This window comes from Schistocerca cancellata, chromosome 2 (genome assembly GCF_023864275.1).
Source record: "Schistocerca cancellata isolate TAMUIC-IGC-003103 chromosome 2, iqSchCanc2.1, whole genome shotgun sequence".
Lineage (NCBI taxonomy): Eukaryota > Metazoa > Arthropoda > Insecta > Orthoptera > Acrididae > Schistocerca > Schistocerca cancellata.
Genome location: NC_064627.1, coordinates 604,577,675 through 604,596,366, shown reverse-complemented (window position 1 = coordinate 604,596,366; position 18,692 = coordinate 604,577,675). Strand labels below are relative to the sequence as shown.

The 18,692-nt window shown below is 42.2% G+C and overlaps 1 protein-coding gene across 1 annotated transcript; it reads right to left on the bottom strand.

Moving 5' to 3' along the window:
- Nucleotides 1-14,216: 14,216 nt before the first annotated feature.
- Nucleotides 14,217-18,292, bottom strand: LOC126157031 (zinc finger MYM-type protein 1-like). The gene is made up of 4 exons (XM_049916348.1): nucleotides 18,146-18,292; nucleotides 15,483-15,767; nucleotides 14,447-15,221; nucleotides 14,217-14,362 (listed from the first exon to the last, which is right to left on the bottom strand). The coding sequence occupies exons 1-4, from the start codon at nucleotides 18,290-18,292 to the stop codon at nucleotides 14,217-14,219; spliced, it is 1,353 nt and encodes a 450-aa protein (XP_049772305.1).
- Between the last annotated feature and the right edge of the window lie 400 nt (nucleotides 18,293-18,692).

The following is an 18,692-nucleotide window of genomic DNA, read 5'->3' as shown; positions in this document are numbered from 1 at the left end:
ACGCTTCATCCAGTCCCAAACATGCTCAATGGGGGACAGATCCGGAGATCTTGCTGGCCAGGGTAGTTGACTTACACCTTGTAGAGCACGTTGGGTGGCACGGGATACATGCGGACGTGCATTGTCCTGTTGGAACAGCAAGTTCCCTTGCCGGTCTAGGAATGGTAGAACGATGGGTTCGATGACGGTTTGGATGCACCGTGCACTATTCAGTGTCCCCTCGACGATCACCAGTGGCGTACGGCCAGTGTAGGAGATCGCTCCCCACACCATGATGCCGGGTGTTGGCCCTGTGTGCCTCGGTCGTATGCAGTCCTGATTGTGGCGCTCACCTGCACGGCGCCAAACACGCATACGACCATCATTGGCACCAAGGCAGAAGCGACTCTCATCGCTGAAGACGACACGTCTCCATTCGTCCCTCCATTCACGCCTGTCGCGACACCACTGGAGGCGGGCTGCACGATGTTGGGGCGTGAGCGGAAGACGGCCTAACGGTGTGCGGGACCGTAGCCCAGCTTCATGGAGACGGTTGCGAATGGTCCTCGCCGATACCCCAGGAGCAACAGTGTCCCTAATTTGCTGGGAAGTGGCGGTGCGGTCCCCTACGGCACTGCGTAGGATCCTACGGTCTTGGCGTGCATCCGTGCGTCGCTGCGGTCCGGTCCCAGGTCGACGGGCACGTGCACCTTCCGCCGACCACTGGCGACAACATCGATGTACTGTGGAGACCTCACGCCCCACGTGTTGAGCAATTCGGCGGTACGTCCACCCGGCCTCCCGCATGCCCACTATACGCCCTCGCTCAAAGTCCGTCAACTGCACATACGGTTCACGTCCACGCTGTCGCGGCATGCTACCAGTGTTAAAGACTGCGATGGAGCTCCGTATGCCACGGCAAACTGGCTGACACTGACGGCGGCGGTGCACAAATGCTGCGCAGCTAGCGCCATTCGACGGCCAACACCGCGGTTCCTGGTGTGTCCGCTGTGCCGTGCGTGTGATCATTGCTTGTACAGCCCTCTCGCAGTGTCCGGAGCAAGTATGGTGGGTCTGACACACCGGTGTCAATGTGTTCTTTTTTCCATTTCCAGGAGTGTATAAATGACCTAGTAGATAGTGTCGGAAGTTCCATGCGGCTTTTCGCGGATGATGCTGTAGTATACAGAGAAGTTGCAGCATTAGAAAATTGTAGCGAAATGCAGGAAGATCTGCAGCGGATAGGCACTTGGTGCAGGGAGTGGCAACTGACCCTTAACATAGACAAATGTAATGTATTGCGAATACATAGAAAGAAGGATCCTTTATTGTATGATTATATGATAGCGGAACAAACACTGGTAGCAGTTACTTCTGTAAAATATCTGGGAGTATGCGTGCGGAACGATTTGAAGTGGAATGATCATATAAAATTAATTGTTGGTAAGGCGGGTACCAGGTTGAGATTCATTGGGAGAGTCCTTAGAAAATGTAGTCCATCAACAAAGGAGGTGGCTTACAAAACACTCGTTCGACCTATACTTGAGTATTGCTCATCAGTGTGGGATCCGTACCAGATCGGGTTGACGGAGGAGATAGAGAAGATCCAAAGAAGAGCGGCGCGTTTCGTCACAGGGTTATTTGGTAACCGTGATAGCGTTACGGAGATGTTTAACAAACTCAAGTGGCAGACTCTGCAAGAGAGGCGCTCTGCATCGCGGTGTAGCTTGCTCGCCAGGTTTCGAGAGGGTGCGTTTCTGGATGAGGTATCGAATATATTGCTTCCCCCTACTTATACCTCCCGAGGAGATCACGAATGTAAAATTAGAGAGATTAGAGCGCGCACAGAGGCTTTCAGACAGTCGTTCTTCCCGCGAACCATACGCGACTGGAACAGGAAAGGGAGATCATGACAGTGGCACGTAAAGTGCCCTCCGCCACACACCGTTGGGTGGCTTGCGGAGTATAAATGTAGATGTAGATGTAGATGTAGAAACTTGACTATAGACTGGTACAGACTAATGCAGACTGATGCAGACTAAGGCAGACTAACTAATCGGAGACCTGTACACTTGTTATAATACCTCGCGTGTTCAGGTATCACTGCGCGAGTGTGATCCACCAGGAGAAAGGGTTCTATGTTAGCAGCAATCTCATTGGCTGCATTACATATTAATACACGGATCGACGGAAGCAGAATTTGGTCCGTCTTTATGGCAGCGCCATCTCGTAGTGCGGAGACAGACGAGCACTGCACCTGCGCTGTTGTGCTTAGCGGGGCGCACTCTAGTAGGAAAGTTGTGTAGGCGCTGACTACGCAGAACTATGTACACAACAATTACCCATTAGCCTGTTATTGTCGATAGCTTCAACTTTTGGACTCCCTTTATTTTTCGAATTGATAAAAAACATACATAATATTAAGTATAATAAAATACTGTACATTTCTGTCCAGCAACCTCTAATTTTTCGAAATGTTAACTCGCAGTCAAATTTTTACCACAAGCACAGTGGTAACGTAAGAACAACTCGGTGGGGGTATTTCAGACATTATTACGTCTTAAACAATGAACGATAGGACTGATATCGAGCTAACGAGTCAGTAGATTGTCTCATGACCTCTAGTTCGCCTGAGTTTTCATGTATTGGGGAAACTTATGTTGTGGTAGCTTACATAATGGATTTACCGCAGAAGAAGAAGCAGTACGCTCAAAAATATCGGGATGCATGGGAAGCAAAACCTGAATTCAATGGGTGGCTGAAACCAGTCGTTGGAGACTTATCCAAGGCAAGTTGTCAAGTATGTGCAACAGAGTTTTATGCTAAATTGTGTGATATTAGAAAGCATTTGAGGACTATTAAGCATAAACAAAAAATTGATTAAAAAGAAACACAAACCATCTTACCTGTGAAAATTGTTCCGAAACCTACAGTTGGAATAGCAAGCAGAGCGGAAGGCGCCCTTTCTTTATTTATTGCTGAACATTGTTCTATTTTAGCTGTAGATCAGTTAGTAATACTGTGCAAGAAAGTGTTTTCCGGTGATGAGGGCGCTAAAAACATGCAGTTACATCATACAAAGTACACTAACATTATAACTGAAGTTTTGTCTCCATATTTTACACAAACATTGGTTGAAGATATAGGTAACCAAAAATACAGTGTACTAATAGATGAATCCATAGATGTATCAATATATAAACTGCTAGGTATCGTTATATGGTACTATAGGGTAAACAACCAAACTATTAGATCAGCATTTCTCAAACTCGCTGTAGTAGAAACTGCAGATGCAAGAAATCTGGCTGCCATTCTTGTGAATTCTTTGAAAGGTCTCAAACTTGCAATCACTAATATGGTAGGAATTGGCACAGATAATTCTTCTGCAATGGCTGGAATAAGCAATGGGCTTTTCGAACAACTAAAGAGAGAATATGATTTGAAGCATTTGGTATTGATCTGTTGCATTTGTCACTCTCTTCAGCTTGCAATTTCGCATGCCTCAGTGAATACCATACCTAGAAACATAGAGTTTCTTGTATGGGAAACCTACAATTGGTTCTCCATGTCATGCAAAAGACAAGAGGAATATAAAAAAGTTTATGAGACAATAAACTGTGGAAAACAACCACTAAGAATTTTGAAGGTCTGCGCAACACGTTGGCTTTCAATTGAACCAGCAATACGAAGAATTCTGGAGCAGTGGGAAGAACTAAAGCTACATTTTTCACTTGCCATGGTTCAAGACAATTGTGACACTGCTGATCTTTTGTACAAGATGTATTGTGACCGTGCGGTAGCGTTCTCGCTTCCCACTCCCGGGTTCCCGGGTTCGATTCCCGGCGGGGTCAGGGATTTTCTCTGCCTCGTGATGGCTGGGTGTTCTGTGCTGTCCTTAGGTTAGTTAGGTTTAAGTAGTTCTAAGTTCTAGGGGACTTATGACCACAGCAGTTGAGTCCCATAGTGCTCAGAGCCATTTTTTTTGTATTGTGACGACTCAAATCATCTATACATATTTTACCTTAAACTTGCTTTAAAATACGTACAAATAGCAATAAAAGCTTTTGAAGGAGAAGACAATGACCCCACTAAATTAATAGATACACTTGTATTTCTCATGCAGCCACTTGGACAAAACATAGTTTTTCCAACTGTTGATTTGTTGACAACACCAGTTCCAAGCGAATGTATGTATGCAAATCCGAAACTTGGCTTTATGTTTGAACAGAAATTGTCTGAGACAAGTTTGTCTGAAGAAAATAAAGTTTATTTGAAGAAGAGATGCATTCAGTTTAGTCTGAAACTCATAAAAAAATTCAACAAAGACTGCCAAGTAACGTTACGATCCTGAAAAAAATGTCAATGCTGAATGTTGAAGAACCACTAAAAGTGAATAAAAATAATGCTGTAGCGGATGTAGCCAAAGAATTGGGTTTTAGTGGCGATTTCATAGACGGTATGCTGCAAGACTGGCATAATATCAACTTCATTAGGTGGAATAACACTACTAACACTGTCCGATTTTTGAATGAAGTTTTGCAGTATAAAAATGCCATAGGGGAGAATCCTTTTTCTTTGATTTCACAGCTAGCGATGACTGTTCTATGACTACCGCATTCAAATACAGAAATGGAAAGAATATTCAGTTCTATGAACATTATAAAAACTGAACAATGTAACAGATTGTCGTTAAAGACAAGACACATACTGATATGTATATATTTTGTAACCTAATTTGAGTTCTTGCTTTTTTTTGTTACAAATGTAGTTGTATATTTCTAGTATATTTCACTACTGTGATTGAAACAACAATTTATGTGTTGTGTCAATAATGATAACATGTTTAATTAAACGTTAGCGTATTTTATATGTATGTTATTGCAAGCGATGCGTCATTTAATTAAGACAATATAGCAATTATGTATGAGACAATTAAAAGTAATTCCTATCGACTGACCCAGGCGTAATGCGAAGTGCAAGAAGAATTCTACAATATACGGCCCATGAAACCCTCGTGGAAACTTTGCTGACGTGATCCAACAAATTAATCAGTGACCGGAGCGGGCACAATATCACCGAATTCAGCGTGGCGGCGCGGTGTCGTTATGCGGACGTCAGCTGACCTCATGGTGCTGCAAGGCTGCGATCATCTATTCACTTCTAGCTATCTTGCTCAGTACATAGCTGAATGAAAACTTTCTGTCTCCAAGCTCAATCGTTCCGTTTGCTAAGTCCTAAACTGCAGACATGCTCACTCTCTCTCAGGCAAGCTGACTAAAGAACGCCACGTCTGCACTCTAGGAAAGCTGGGAACGGAAAAATGCTATGGGGACTTCTCCCAGTCCGCTCTTCGCCTCGGTTTCCCCTCCAGCAAGATTCACTTACGCCAATTGCAGCGCAAGTCGCGTTAATTATGCATCGCTTCCCAGCGCCAACCAATGCCTGCTCTGGGAAGTGAACAAATTCCCACAAAATTTCCCTTCCTCTCAACTTCTGCTATTTAGCTCCTCCCAGGCCACCCATCAAGGTTAGCGTCTGCACAAAACGCCACTTTTTCTGGAATTCTGACTCCCAGGAGAGTACTTCAAATTCCTAGGTCCTATGTTCCCATCGGAGGCTGGTGTATTTCATTCTGTCGCTCTTCACCTGATTTACTTCAGACTCTGTGGACGGTGAATTCAGCGTGAAGTTGCTATAGTCACGAACACGGATATTTTGGCCTCTGTTGACCGCTCCACTGTAGCTTTGTGCAGCTTACTCAAATGTTTCACTGAAAACGGGACAATGAACATTTATCAACAGGCGTACAAGTTCTCCGTCTGCTTCCCGGTACAGCAGCATGGGGTCAACCACCCACTCACTGTCACTCATCTTAAGGCAGCTGGAGGCCATGCCCCGTTACCGCTTTCTCAGAACTTGAGCCGCCCTAAGCTGCCTATAGTCGCTTCCCTTCGCGGCTCCCCAGCCAGCCACGGTCAACTCGAATACTTCCCTGGGATAAACTAGCCTCCAGTAAATCGACGCATTTCCACAAAGTTTTCATGTCGTGTGAATTACTTTAAAACCATCACCCAACATTAGTTATTCCAATACGTCCATACTATACCCTCTACAAGATGCATTGTGCCTTGTCAGTCATTTTTGTTCAGCCCTACTGTTTGCTCAACGTAAGTTCGGTGGTCTTTAATGAGTTTCATGTGAGGGGCATATTTCTTGTCATCTTACATAGCCCCTCTCTTCAAATCAATTTTGTAGTACAGGTGATGACTCCTATGGTGTTACCACCTGTGGTACAAAATTAATATCTCCATAACTGGTATCTTAATCAGTTCGCGTGATTAGTTACGGGCGATTTATTTCCACTGCCTCCTCTCTGATGCAAACTCCCACTCATTCCTAGGGTACCTGCCTTCAATGACTGGATTTACTGTTAAAGATGTGGTCATTATTTAGTCTAATTTTACTTTAATCTCTGCCGATTCCTGAGACAATTATTGGTCAGAGTACTCAGAAGAAAACTACAATTATATCACAAGGACACACGTCGCAAAGGGCAAATACACATGTTTAAGCACCTCTGTGCTTGTCATTTGAATGGCAAGACCCACAATTATAACTTAAGGCCCATTCACTCTCAGTTATCCATCCCTACTCGACTTAAATTACTAAAAAAATACATGAACAATATTCGTGTAACATTTTGTGAAGCTGATAGTGATTGCTCTCATTCAATTATATGCGAACGCCCGTTTGACATTTTATAAATAAAGGTTTCTTTTGTGTGTCTCACTGTCTCTGGACGCTTATATTGTGCATGGTGTAAGTGTCATCTTTACACAATTCAACAAGGTCTGGCCCAGTCCAGTGTCTGGATTGTGTACACACATGTACCTTTTATATAAAACACAACCAAAATAACAAGAATCATTGTGTACTGAGCAACCACTGATGTGTATTTGTAACAAGATATAATTATGAAATCTTATTCTAACACAAAGGGACATGGCATGACAAATACATGACGTTTTAACAAATGGCACATTTATAAAATCATAACCTTCTTATAACATAATTCATAAACAGAACAAATGAGTACTTTACGTTCGTTGAGGTGCACGTTATTCATTTTGAATCCACACTGACACACTCACACACACAGCACAAGTTTATTGCAGGAACGGAAGTGACATTAGTTCTGACTAGCAAGTTGAGGGATGACTAACGGCTGAGAAGAGAGCAACGTCAATTACCGAGATGGCGCCACAGGCACCCACATCTTCTTGAGGCAGGATGGCTCTCACCTAAGAGCTTGTTGTTGACATCTTGTCTGACAGGCCCAAGATCCTATCGGTGCATCTATGATCGGTGACCTCTCGCAGCTCAGCCACATGTCAGTGCTCCTTCTATAGACGTTTTAGGGCAAGGGAGGGACTGTGATCAGACAAGAGCCTATTTTTTTTTGCTCAGGCCCTCAAAGTTGGTGTCATTAGGCACAAAAGGTCAGCTGGACTGTCGCTCCACCTGACGTGGTGAGCAACAAATATAGAAACCTTCTTGGACCTCTTCGTTGCTGCCCTCGATCCGCACCGTGTACAGAGACCAGGACCGACCTCTTTGTCGTACACAGAGGTGCTGGATGTCACCTCTCCTTGGCTGCTGAGTTGACCACTGTCCCCATCGATTCAGGGCGTGGTCTGCATGCCATCACCATCGTCAGCTGTGTGCTGCCCTCATTGCTGTCGTCCTCGTTCCTTGTCAGCTCGTGTGAGGTGTGCCAGGCGTCATAGCTTCAATTCCCTCTTGCTCAGTTACGCCACCTTAACACACTAAGACAACTAATTTTAGTACATGGAAAATGCTCGTGTTTAACCATCAGTACCATACCTTTTTTTTATTTTACATTTGATTTAAGACAATGAACTTGTGTCATTACAAAAGGAATAATTTTACTTGTTTGTAAATCAACTTCAGGATCAATTAAAATAGAAATATAACAGAACTTTTTTACACATAAACATAAAAATGTACAAGACAACTTGCTTCACAGTCATTCACACACACACACACACAATCAAGGGATAGGGAATCAAGATTATCTGGACAGGATCCCATCACCATTTCTAACTACCAATTCCTACGACTAACACGGTGTTGACCAACCCGACTACATATCTACTATTTACTACGCTTTATTTCCAATCTTGTTTTTTCTTCTGAATTCCCTATGTGGCAGATGTCCCTCTTATTGTGCCTGCGAACATGTATAAAACACAACAAACTGTGACCGTCTTACCAAGATTTTTGTTGGAAGTTTGGATAGCGTCCTTTATCGTGTTCTATTGTGACACTTCTCTCCTCTATTTTCTTCCTGTTTTCTCCTTTTGTCACGAATGGTTTTACAAGGCCTGTGAACATGTTTCGAATTAGCAATGTCACAATGGCACAACACTAATATAGCTCTCTGCTCATTCTCGCAGTTGTTACACTATCTTGGTATTAACAAGTATTTCTGGCGTTAAAAAAAATATTAATGCTGCTGTTCGCTCTGTAGATGATTACATCCGGTTCATTTTAATATGCACTGGGTGCGCTAATTCACGCAACTGCGCATAGCTGTCCACCTCTTACGTATTCAGGGGCATACGAGATGCGTTGGTGCGTCCTCGTAACGACCTACGGGAGTGGCCGCCTTAAATATGTTCTCCAATGACAGAGATACAATTACAGTGAACCTTCCTATAAATTACAGAGTCCCTAATCTATCTTTTTCTAGGGGTATGCCCAGAAATACTTGTTTTCTATTCTTTAATCATGTGTTTTTACAAAATAATCTAGTGCACTTCACTTTCACAACATCGAGAGACGAGATATCATTATTAATAATAAAAACACAAAATATAGGCACATATAAACTAGACATTCTACCACTAAGATAAGTAAATACACAAATAAACAAGACACTTTAGCAAAAATCCTTATTCTAAGCCTGTATTTACTACGTCCGCACTCTGGTCTAGTCATTCGTAATCCTGCCCGTTAAGGTGAGATGGACCAGGCTTCGGAGGGCGGACTTCGACCTCTTCCTGGTTGTTATTTTGGTAACCATTATTTCTGTTGTGTCCCAATTGCTGATTACCACCTCAGGTCCTTTGTCATTTACTATGTTGCACCAGAGAGTGTCGCTCTTCTTCCGTGTACCTTCTTTTCGAGTTGCCATTACTCTTATTGTGATTGTGGCCATTGTAGTTCGGTGCTGGCCTACTATCCCACTGGGGTCCATTATTGCGACGGTTGTTATTTTGTTCACGCTGTCGGCGTTTCTCCCGCGCCTGTTCCTCTTGAAATGCGAATTCCAGATCGCGCAAAATATCCTTAAATACCTCAGTATCGCTACCACAACGACTGGCAAGTAATTGTTGATACGAGATGGGAAGTTTCATGTAACATGATCTGATGATTTCCGCACCGCTACATGGGTTGTCTAGGTACGGATTCCTTTTTGTTATATTTTCAAAAAAATTGACCGGACTCCGGTACCCTGCCCCTTCCATATCTCTGGACATCATAATTTCTTGTTTGATCCCTTCTTGGGTTTCTTTAGACCAATACTTGCCCAAGAAGGCATTCTTGAATTCTTTGAACGAGACGCTCGTCTTCGCTACATTTCTCATATATTCAGCGGTCGCGCCCTCCATACGGGAACACACAAAATCCAGCTGGTACATCAATGGCCAGTGTGGGGGCAAAGATAACTCGAATTGTCCCATAAAAGTTTTTGGATGCAAGTTATTACCTTCGTCCTTGTAGTGATGAAACTTTCGGACTGATACAAAATGCTTGTAGTCAAACTGGTCATCATTCCAGTTATCATTTCGCTCGTTCTTACGATTCGTATGAACTTTGGGACGTGGACTAATTCGTTCCGACACGCTATCGCCATCTCTCCCCCTTTCTATGTTCGACAGTTGTTCGGTACATCTAATCAGCCGATAACAATTGTGCTCACTGGACTGCTGCGCGCTGTCCGTGTTTACCTCGGTCGTTGCCTCAGAGCTGTGAATCAAGGCGTGGCTCCCGTTGCTTATAGTGTCAACTTTGTCACACCGTGAAGCAGTTATCTGTGTTCCGGCAAGTGACGGTTCAGTCGACGCAGTAATTACACCCTTCTCCTTTCCTGATGTCTCTGTAATGAGACGTTTTACCTCGTCCTCTAAATTTCTTTTTAATATCGCCACCTCCTCTTTCAATATCTCATTAGACCCTATGTCCGGTTGCTCTTGTTGCTTTTCTTCGACACGTTTTATCCTGCTTTGTAGCCTTGATAACATGACCTTTCCTACTTTTGCGGTGCTTTGCGTGGAGTCCCGAGTTTCTCTCGCTATTTTCCTTGCACCTTTCGCAATTAATTTGGCTTCAATTGCCGTTCGTTTGATGATGGCAATCTCTTTCTCTATTTTGGCACCGAGATTCTTTACCTCGTCTTTTGCTTCCCTATGAACTTCTGTGAGCCTATAGTTCAGCTCCGAATTCGCCTTTTTAATTTCGGCATTAAGGTTGGCGCTCTGCTCTTTCACCTCCGAATTCGCCTTTTTAATTTCGGCATTAAGGTTAGCGCTCTGCTCTAAGTTCACCTTTTGCATCTGTTGCAACAGGTCTGTAATGTTTTTGAGAGTAGCCGCATTTTGATCCTCGTTCTTTTGTGCTTGAAAATGCTTCTCTTCTCCTCTGTTCTGAGGAACCCTTCGATATCTAGACAAGTACCGTCTCCGCGCCCCCTTCGGATCACTTGTGAATGAATCGTTTGATAATGGTCAGACACCATTTTTTTCCAACACACTCTGGCTTCTTAGCCTCTTCTGGATTAATCCTGTACTCCCTGTGTCCCCCGAGCCCTCAGTATCAATGCCTGAATCACCGTCCTTGCTATTCAACGGACTAAACCAGTCTTGAGACACAGTTTCAGGAAGTTGCAACTCGCCTTCGTCACGCTCATCGGTTGAGCTTTCCCATGTTCTCCCGAGTAACAGTCTGATTATATTCTGCCATTGTCTTGGCTTTTCCCCTCGTTATCATTTGCACTTTTATGTTACACGAAAACTCAAAACCTGGTACCCCTTACACTCAATAATTAGATAACGCAAAACATATATCAGGACACAAATTGAAACACTGGGTGTGAGCAGTGACCTGACAAACAGTTCATGAAGCATTCCGCCAAAACGACTAGTACCAATGATTGTGTTCTGTGTGCTCAGCATCGGCTGATTACGGCACTGCACGTCATAAGTACTCCAACAAATCACAAATACAATGCATAGGCACCTATAAATGTCAGTTTGAAAAGACAGCACATGAAGAAGACAATGTAACTTATTGTAACGAATGCTACCCGTTTTTCAATTAAAAATGACTAAGCAATGGATCATGTGAAAAAATTTCCTTTTTCAAGACTACTTCCTAGCAAATCCTGAAGTATTGTATCCTGGCAGGGTCGCCATATGTAACACCCCACCCGTCACTTATCTGGTTTTGGTGTGTGTTCACCTCAGGTAATTGACTAACAGATCAACAGAGAGTGCAAAACTGCCGCAATGTCGGATAATGCAAAGAATGTAATAAGGCCCTGTGACTCCTGATTGAACTGCGGTGGCAGTGTTGACATTAATTGATTCAGATTTGATCCCTGTTAATTAAAAAGGGGTGCGCATTGATGTTATATTCAGCTATTGAGCACCAGATGCAAATGTTGAACATAAAATTAATTAAGAAAGTGACTTGGGATGTCAACTACTTGATTGAAAACAGATGCAGTCGATTAGCACACATTTATTTTAACTCACAACCTTCAATCATCACATTACATGACTCTCCTTACAGGCAGTGGTAATAAATTGCGTTTGCGTGGAGTAAAACGTGATAAATCAAAAGTAATTCCTATCGAATGACCCAGGCGTAACGTGAAGTGTGAGAAGAATTCTGCAATACATGGCCCATAAAACCCTCGTGGAAACTTTGCCGACGTGATCCAACAAATTAATCAGTGGCCGGAGCAGGCACAATATCACCGAATTCAGCGTGGGGGCACGGTGTCGTTATACGGATGTCGGCCGACCTCGTGGTGCTGCAGGTTGCGCTTGTCTATTCACTTCTAGCTATCTTGCTCAGTACATAGCTGAACGAAAACTTTCTATGCCCAAGCTCAATCGTTCCGTTTGCTAAGTCCTAAACTGCAGAGATGCTCACTCTCTCTCAGGCAAGCTGACTAAAGAATGCCACGTCCGCACTCTACGTAAGCTGGGAATGGAAAACCGCTACGGGGACTTCTCCCAGTCCGCTCTTTGCCTCGGTTTCCCCTCCAGCAAGATCACTTACGCCAATTGCAGCGCAAGTCGCGTTAATTATGCACGCTTCCCAGCGCCAACCAATGCCTGCTCTGGGAAGTGAACAAATTCCCGCAAAATTTCCCTTCCTCTCAACTTCTGCTATTTAGCTCCTCCCAGGCCACCCATCAAGGTTAGCGTCTGCACAAAACGCCACTTTTTCTGGAATTCTGACTCCCAGGAGAGTACTTCAAATTCCTCGGTCCTATGATCCCATCGGAGGCTGGTGTATTTCATTCTGTCGCTCTTCACCTGACTTACTTCAGACTCTGTGGACGGTGAATTCAGCATGAAGTTGCTATAGTCACGAACACGGATATTTTGGCCTCTGTTGACCGCTCCACTGTAGCTTTGTGCAGCTTACTCAAATGTTTCACTGAAAACGGGACGATGAACATTTATCAACAGGCGTACAAGTTCTCCGTCTGCTTCCCGGTACAGCAGCATGGGGTCAACCACCCACTCACTGTCACTCATCTTATGGCAGCTGGAGGCCACGCCCTGTTACCGCTTTCTCAGAGCTTGAGTCGCGCTAAGCTGCCTATAGTCGCTTCCCTTCAAGGCTCCCCAGCCGGCCATAGTCAACTCGAATACTTCCCTGGGATAATCTAGCCTCCAGTAAATCGACGCATTTCCACAAAGTTTTCATGTCGTATGAATTACTTTGAAACCATCACCCAACGTTAATTAATCCAATACGTCCATACTATACCCTCTACGAGATGCATTGTGCCTTATCAGTCATTTTTGTTCAGCCCTACTGTTCGCTCAACATGAGTTCGGTGATCTTTAATGACTTTCATGTAAGGGGCATAGTTATTGCCATCTTACAAACTAGACATGAATATAAAAAAATCTGTAACAAAATTCACAGTATATTTCCGTCTTCTGCCCAATTTGTCATGCTCATTCGCCTCTGTTTCTTTTTACTGAATATGTCAATGAGATTTTCAATGTCCATATCTCTTTCTTTATGGATATTTGCAAGAACCAATCCATTTAGTCTCACCTGCCCCATTGTGTTACGCAAATAAGTCTTTATTCGTCTCAAAGTAGAGGAGCTTCATTCAGGAGTGCTTGTAGTGACAGGAATAGTCCCAACTATTTGGAGTATAACATATACATTTGGGAAAAACTGCTTGTCACAATTCTTTAATGCTTCAGTTACTGTTTCAGGTCTTTTACTTTCATCAACGCACGTTTTCTCCATAGTTTCAGTTCTCCTTTCATTAAAAGCGAAGAACTCTCCAAAAACTGTTCATATTTCTCGGATGCCTGGATCACTTCATCCTCATTGTATTTTAAATAGTATGCAGGAATAAGTCCTTAAAGTGGTAATATGGTGCGAAAATCTTGGGGATATCTTGTTTCTAGCTCGGCAATAAAACGATCCACAACAGATAAAAATACTGTTTACCTGAAGTATTCCTCGTCGTTTGAAGCAGAAACGTTGTCTCTTTTGGTTTGTGTTGAAATAGTTCTTGGCATTGCTATTACACTTCCAATATCTTCTGCCAGTTTAACAGTGTCATCAAAAATTCTTCCGAATTCTATTTCCGAATCCGTCCTTATATTGTTGAACACCTCAAGCACATCATTGACATGATTTAAGGCAGTTATTAAATCCATTTTAGAGCTTTGGAACTGTTCGCTTAGTCTTAGAGTTAAAGAGAAGCAATATGCTGCAGTTGCTAACGCTACTACGAAGTCTCCTCTTCGGACAGCACAACTAAACGTGCAAGCTTCACTAGCCGTTTCTGCGTTGGTTTCACGACTACTTGAATGTTCGTCAAGCAAGGTCACGACCGGGACAAATAGCTCCTTGAAAGTAATAAGGGTATCGTGTCTTTCCACCCATCATGTTGGACACATTGCCTTCAACTTTGTTTTCTTTGACTCTGTGAACGGTAGTCGTGATATAACTTCCTCTAGGGAACTTTTTCTGTTTGTAGAGGCAGACAAGAATGCTGAAACTGATCCTACAATTCCCATCATATTTCTAACTATTGGAGTATCAAAAGACTTAGAAATGCACTAGTTCAAAGAGTGACTAAAACAGTGGGTATAAATAGCCAACGGTTGTTTACTTAAAATAAGAACTTGAACTCCTTTAAATCTCCCAGTCATGTTTGAGCCGCCATCATAGCCCTGTCCACAAAGATATTGATAGCTCAGCCGCAGTGTCTTGAGTTCTTCATCGATGGCCTCTGCAATCGAAGTGCCAGTAGCTGATTTAAGCTTAGTAAAACCCAGAAAGTCTTCTTTGGTAACAAAGGTCTCTGTGTCAATGTACCTAACACAAAATGTCATCTGTTCCTTAGTGGTGACATCAGTTGTTTCATCACATATAAAGCTAAAAAATTTAGCCTTTTTCACATCCCTCGATATCGAGGAGCGAATGGCGTCACCAATGCAATGTATGACTTCGTTTTGGACCGTGTTACTTATCATAGAACTGTTTCGGCCACATGTACTGAAATGTTGTTTTAAATCTTCATCTCCAGCATCCATACGAAAAGCCAAAAGACTCTGAAACACTCTATGTTTTCCCTCTAGAGGATCATCAGTTTTTTCTTCTTTTAGCTGAGGAATTAAACCATGATCATGATGTCCTCGTAAAGGTAGGTTATTTCTAGCACACAGGACTATAGTCTTTATAATAGGCCTCAAGCGTTTCCGGTTTTCTTCAATAACTGAAGATTTCTTGGTATCGAGGACAACGGCAATACTTTTTTTACTTGATTCCATATCAATAGCCTTCTCCATGGAAAATTTGTGATATTTTGTGTTTTCTTGATGACGAAGATCTTCCATAGCCTTCTTGTATTTGACCAGCGGTTCTTTTACCAGCGTTTTCAACGCCTATAAAAATAAATTAAAAATGTCTTGGGTAAAGAATAAAGTAAAGAAAAAATAGCGCAAGCACCAAACCTTGCAAGCACTCTAAATGTTAGCAACATAGAAATTTTTGCTGAGAAAGTAAGCCTGAAAACTATTTGAATAATTATGTTTTTGTATCTGAAGTGTTTCCATTTAAAAACTACACCTCCAAGTTATTTACGTTTTTTACCAAGCCAGTTAAAGGTTTCAGATATTTTAATAATCGAAAGCTGTAATAAGTACCTGGGAGCCGATTCCGGCACCTGAAGGAGAAAACAGAACACATGCAGTACAAAATCCACCACATAACATTTTACTGTATGAAAGCCAGTTGTACTGGCTCATCCATTCATGCTTAAATCTTCGATTTTGCTTCCTTTCTAATTGAGTAGGAAAAGAAAAGTTTGCAGGAGGCTTCCAAGTATTCTTTAAAAACTTAAGCTTCTCATCATCACGTAAGGCGCCTGTAACAGCTCTTCCTATGTCATATGGGTCATAATATGTTTCAGTCCTTTCTGATCTTTCTTCCTGTGATTTAAATATGCTTTAAATGGCAGTATTACGTACAAGTGGCTCAACACAAAAGTATATAACGTTATTTACACATATAAAAACTTAAATTTATTATGACCACTAAAAAGTCACCCTTCGTCTTCCGAAACATTAACATCATATCCCTCGGCCTTGCTCCCTCCCTCTGGAAACATTCGTATGGGCGCCCTCGGTAAACAGTATTGTGTATTGACATGCTTAATGAAGGTACTAACTCCAGCAATTCCGTACAGTAATGACAAGGAAAAAAGACACAGAACAGTGAAGCAGTAAAGAGTAAGAAAGCAGACAACAATGGCTTCTTCAGACAGTGTTTCAGCTACCTAATGTTACCAGCAGCCCGGAACAAGTGACTGCCATCACCTGACTTTTACCAATTCAGGACTGTCAAGATACAGTTTACACACTGTAACTCTTATTTGTTTATGAAACTGGTCTGCGAACGGTATTTATGAGTCCAAAGATACATAAAATCTAAGTTTCTCTTAATTTAGTGGCCTTTGCCTGGAAGTTTTGTTTGAAATGTTCCTACAGAAAGGCTTCAAAATTTAGCACGACATTAGGGATCTATGTCAGTGAAGGTCGTTGGTTGGTTCCGCCCTGTGCCATCAGTCGGTCACAGTCAGATTAATAACAGCAAAACCAGGAAAGATTCCGCATCACATTTACTGCAGGCCTATAAGCTTTCTTCTAGTAGTCTGAAAAGCTTTTAGAAACTTCAGAAATGCTCTCACATGTTTATAGACTATTACTGAAAGTTGGTAGATCTTGTTGAGAAAGAAAGCTTTGAATAATTTGTAAGGTGACAGAATAAATGAAGGTCAATTTAGCACCTTACATAAGAGCTTTATATATCGTAACGGGAAGGTGAACATGACACCTAACTTAATTTGGCAGTAATGAGCAAATTTGCCTGTAAGTATGTAATGCAAAAGGGGTGACACTCAATCGACGGTATTAACACACCGATCATGTAATGCATGTCTATGAGCAGAAGGTGAGACAAGCAGCAAGGAAAAACGTTTTGATTTGGAAGCAATTGTGAGGAGAGGAGAAGGCCACACCACAGGGGGTACCACGGAAAGCACTTAGGGCGCGTCCCAAGGCGGGTCAACGACCGACCGACCAGGTGACTCAGACCCTATCGGTCGAAAAAAGCTGTTACACGGAGAATGAAAGAACCCAGGTGAGAAGACAGTTCGGCTACGAGAAAGACAAGACGAAAATTTTTGAGCACTCTTCTCTGACCAGGCGTCAAGTGCAGAACGGGGAGCATAACGCTCTGTACGACGCAGAGGAGAAATTTGTGTGAACACTGCGTTCACAGCGGCTGACGTCCAGCTAGGAATTAGCTCCAACAGCGGAGAAACGAACCAGACAGTTAGTTAATTGTTCTTGAGAGAACTGAGAGGGCATTATAATATGCACGCTGCTCCAGCCATGCGCGTGTATATTGCCATATTCCAAGACCAGGGATGAGTATTTAATTTCTCGCATAACGAGAAACATAGGGAAAAATTCAGCAAAGGTTTAATAAGCTTTTGTAGGAATTTCAGAGGCACTGAGCGGCCATGCATATGATAACTCATCACAGCAAAGGTAAATACCGCGTGCAGAGGCTTAAACTTGTTGGTTCACCAGCTTGTGTCCACTGTAAACTCGAGCGACCTTGGGTAATCTTTTGCTCAACTTGTCACAAAACTAATAATCCTCCGTAGACTTGATTGTCATCCTAAATAGAACCGAAGTTTGAAACGGAATCGGATGATTTATCGTAGTACTAACCAACATCATAACGTAATTGTAACAATAATTTTGTAAAGAAACCTCAAGTTAAAATTTAATATTGTTGTGTTTAGGATTAGTTGAATTTCAGAGGACAAGATGCATCATTTTCACAACTGTCTTAACATAGTCACATTGTAAACTATGTAAAAGCGTGTATATCTCTGAAAAGTTTGCAACTTTAAACAAATGTCATTACAGCATACATAGTTGTGTCCTCAGTCATAGAATAAACAACCACATCTTACAAATTTTGTCGATATTATTAATACCAAAGGTACGCATGGCCAGCTGTAGTAAAGAAAATACAACAATAAAGTGTTATTTTTCAGTACAAAATAATTAAATAATGCTGGTTTGTGCAGAAAATATTTTACCTCCTTATAGACGAATGGCATCTTTAAAAATTGACCTCACTTTTTATGTTTTCAAGCAGTCGTATTCTTATCATTAGTTATCGATTAAACATAATAGCGCCAATCCTACATAATTAAACTAATAACTGCTAGCAAAAAATTTCAGTAACATGAAGGAAGAGTTTTTTAAAATTAAGAAGATATGACTCTTACCAATTGTTTTGTGTTGTCGGAATTGTAGTCTCTAGATGCACATGCCTGTGACGGTTCCAGTTCTATAGCGCAAGCTTCAGATTCCTTACGAGAGTTTTTGGCCCTACGCTCAGGTTTGTCAAAATAATCCGTTAGCTTGCGAGTCATTGCAGCAACGTCTTTAAACGCTCACTCCAATCTCTAACACACTATTATTTCAGAAAAAAATTGACACTTCGCGACGTATGATTCGGTCACACTACTCAGTTACACACTTCAGTAATATCAGTAATCGTACTCGGAAAACAAGTGTTAGCTGACAGCACGTGGAAGCGTTAAAACGACAATTGACGGTTTTTAACAACTGATTGGTCAGTTGATTGCTTTTTCGAGCATGCGATTTCTTCACTCGGTTGCAGCCGTTATATCAATTTTACACTCAGTTTCCGGGTTTGAGTTATTTTATTTACTTTCTCTTTCGGATTTTTCGGTTATCATATCAAATTTTGGTTGGTTTTTAAAATTTAATATCAGAGGCTGCCCTTTAAATTTATGTATATATAAATGA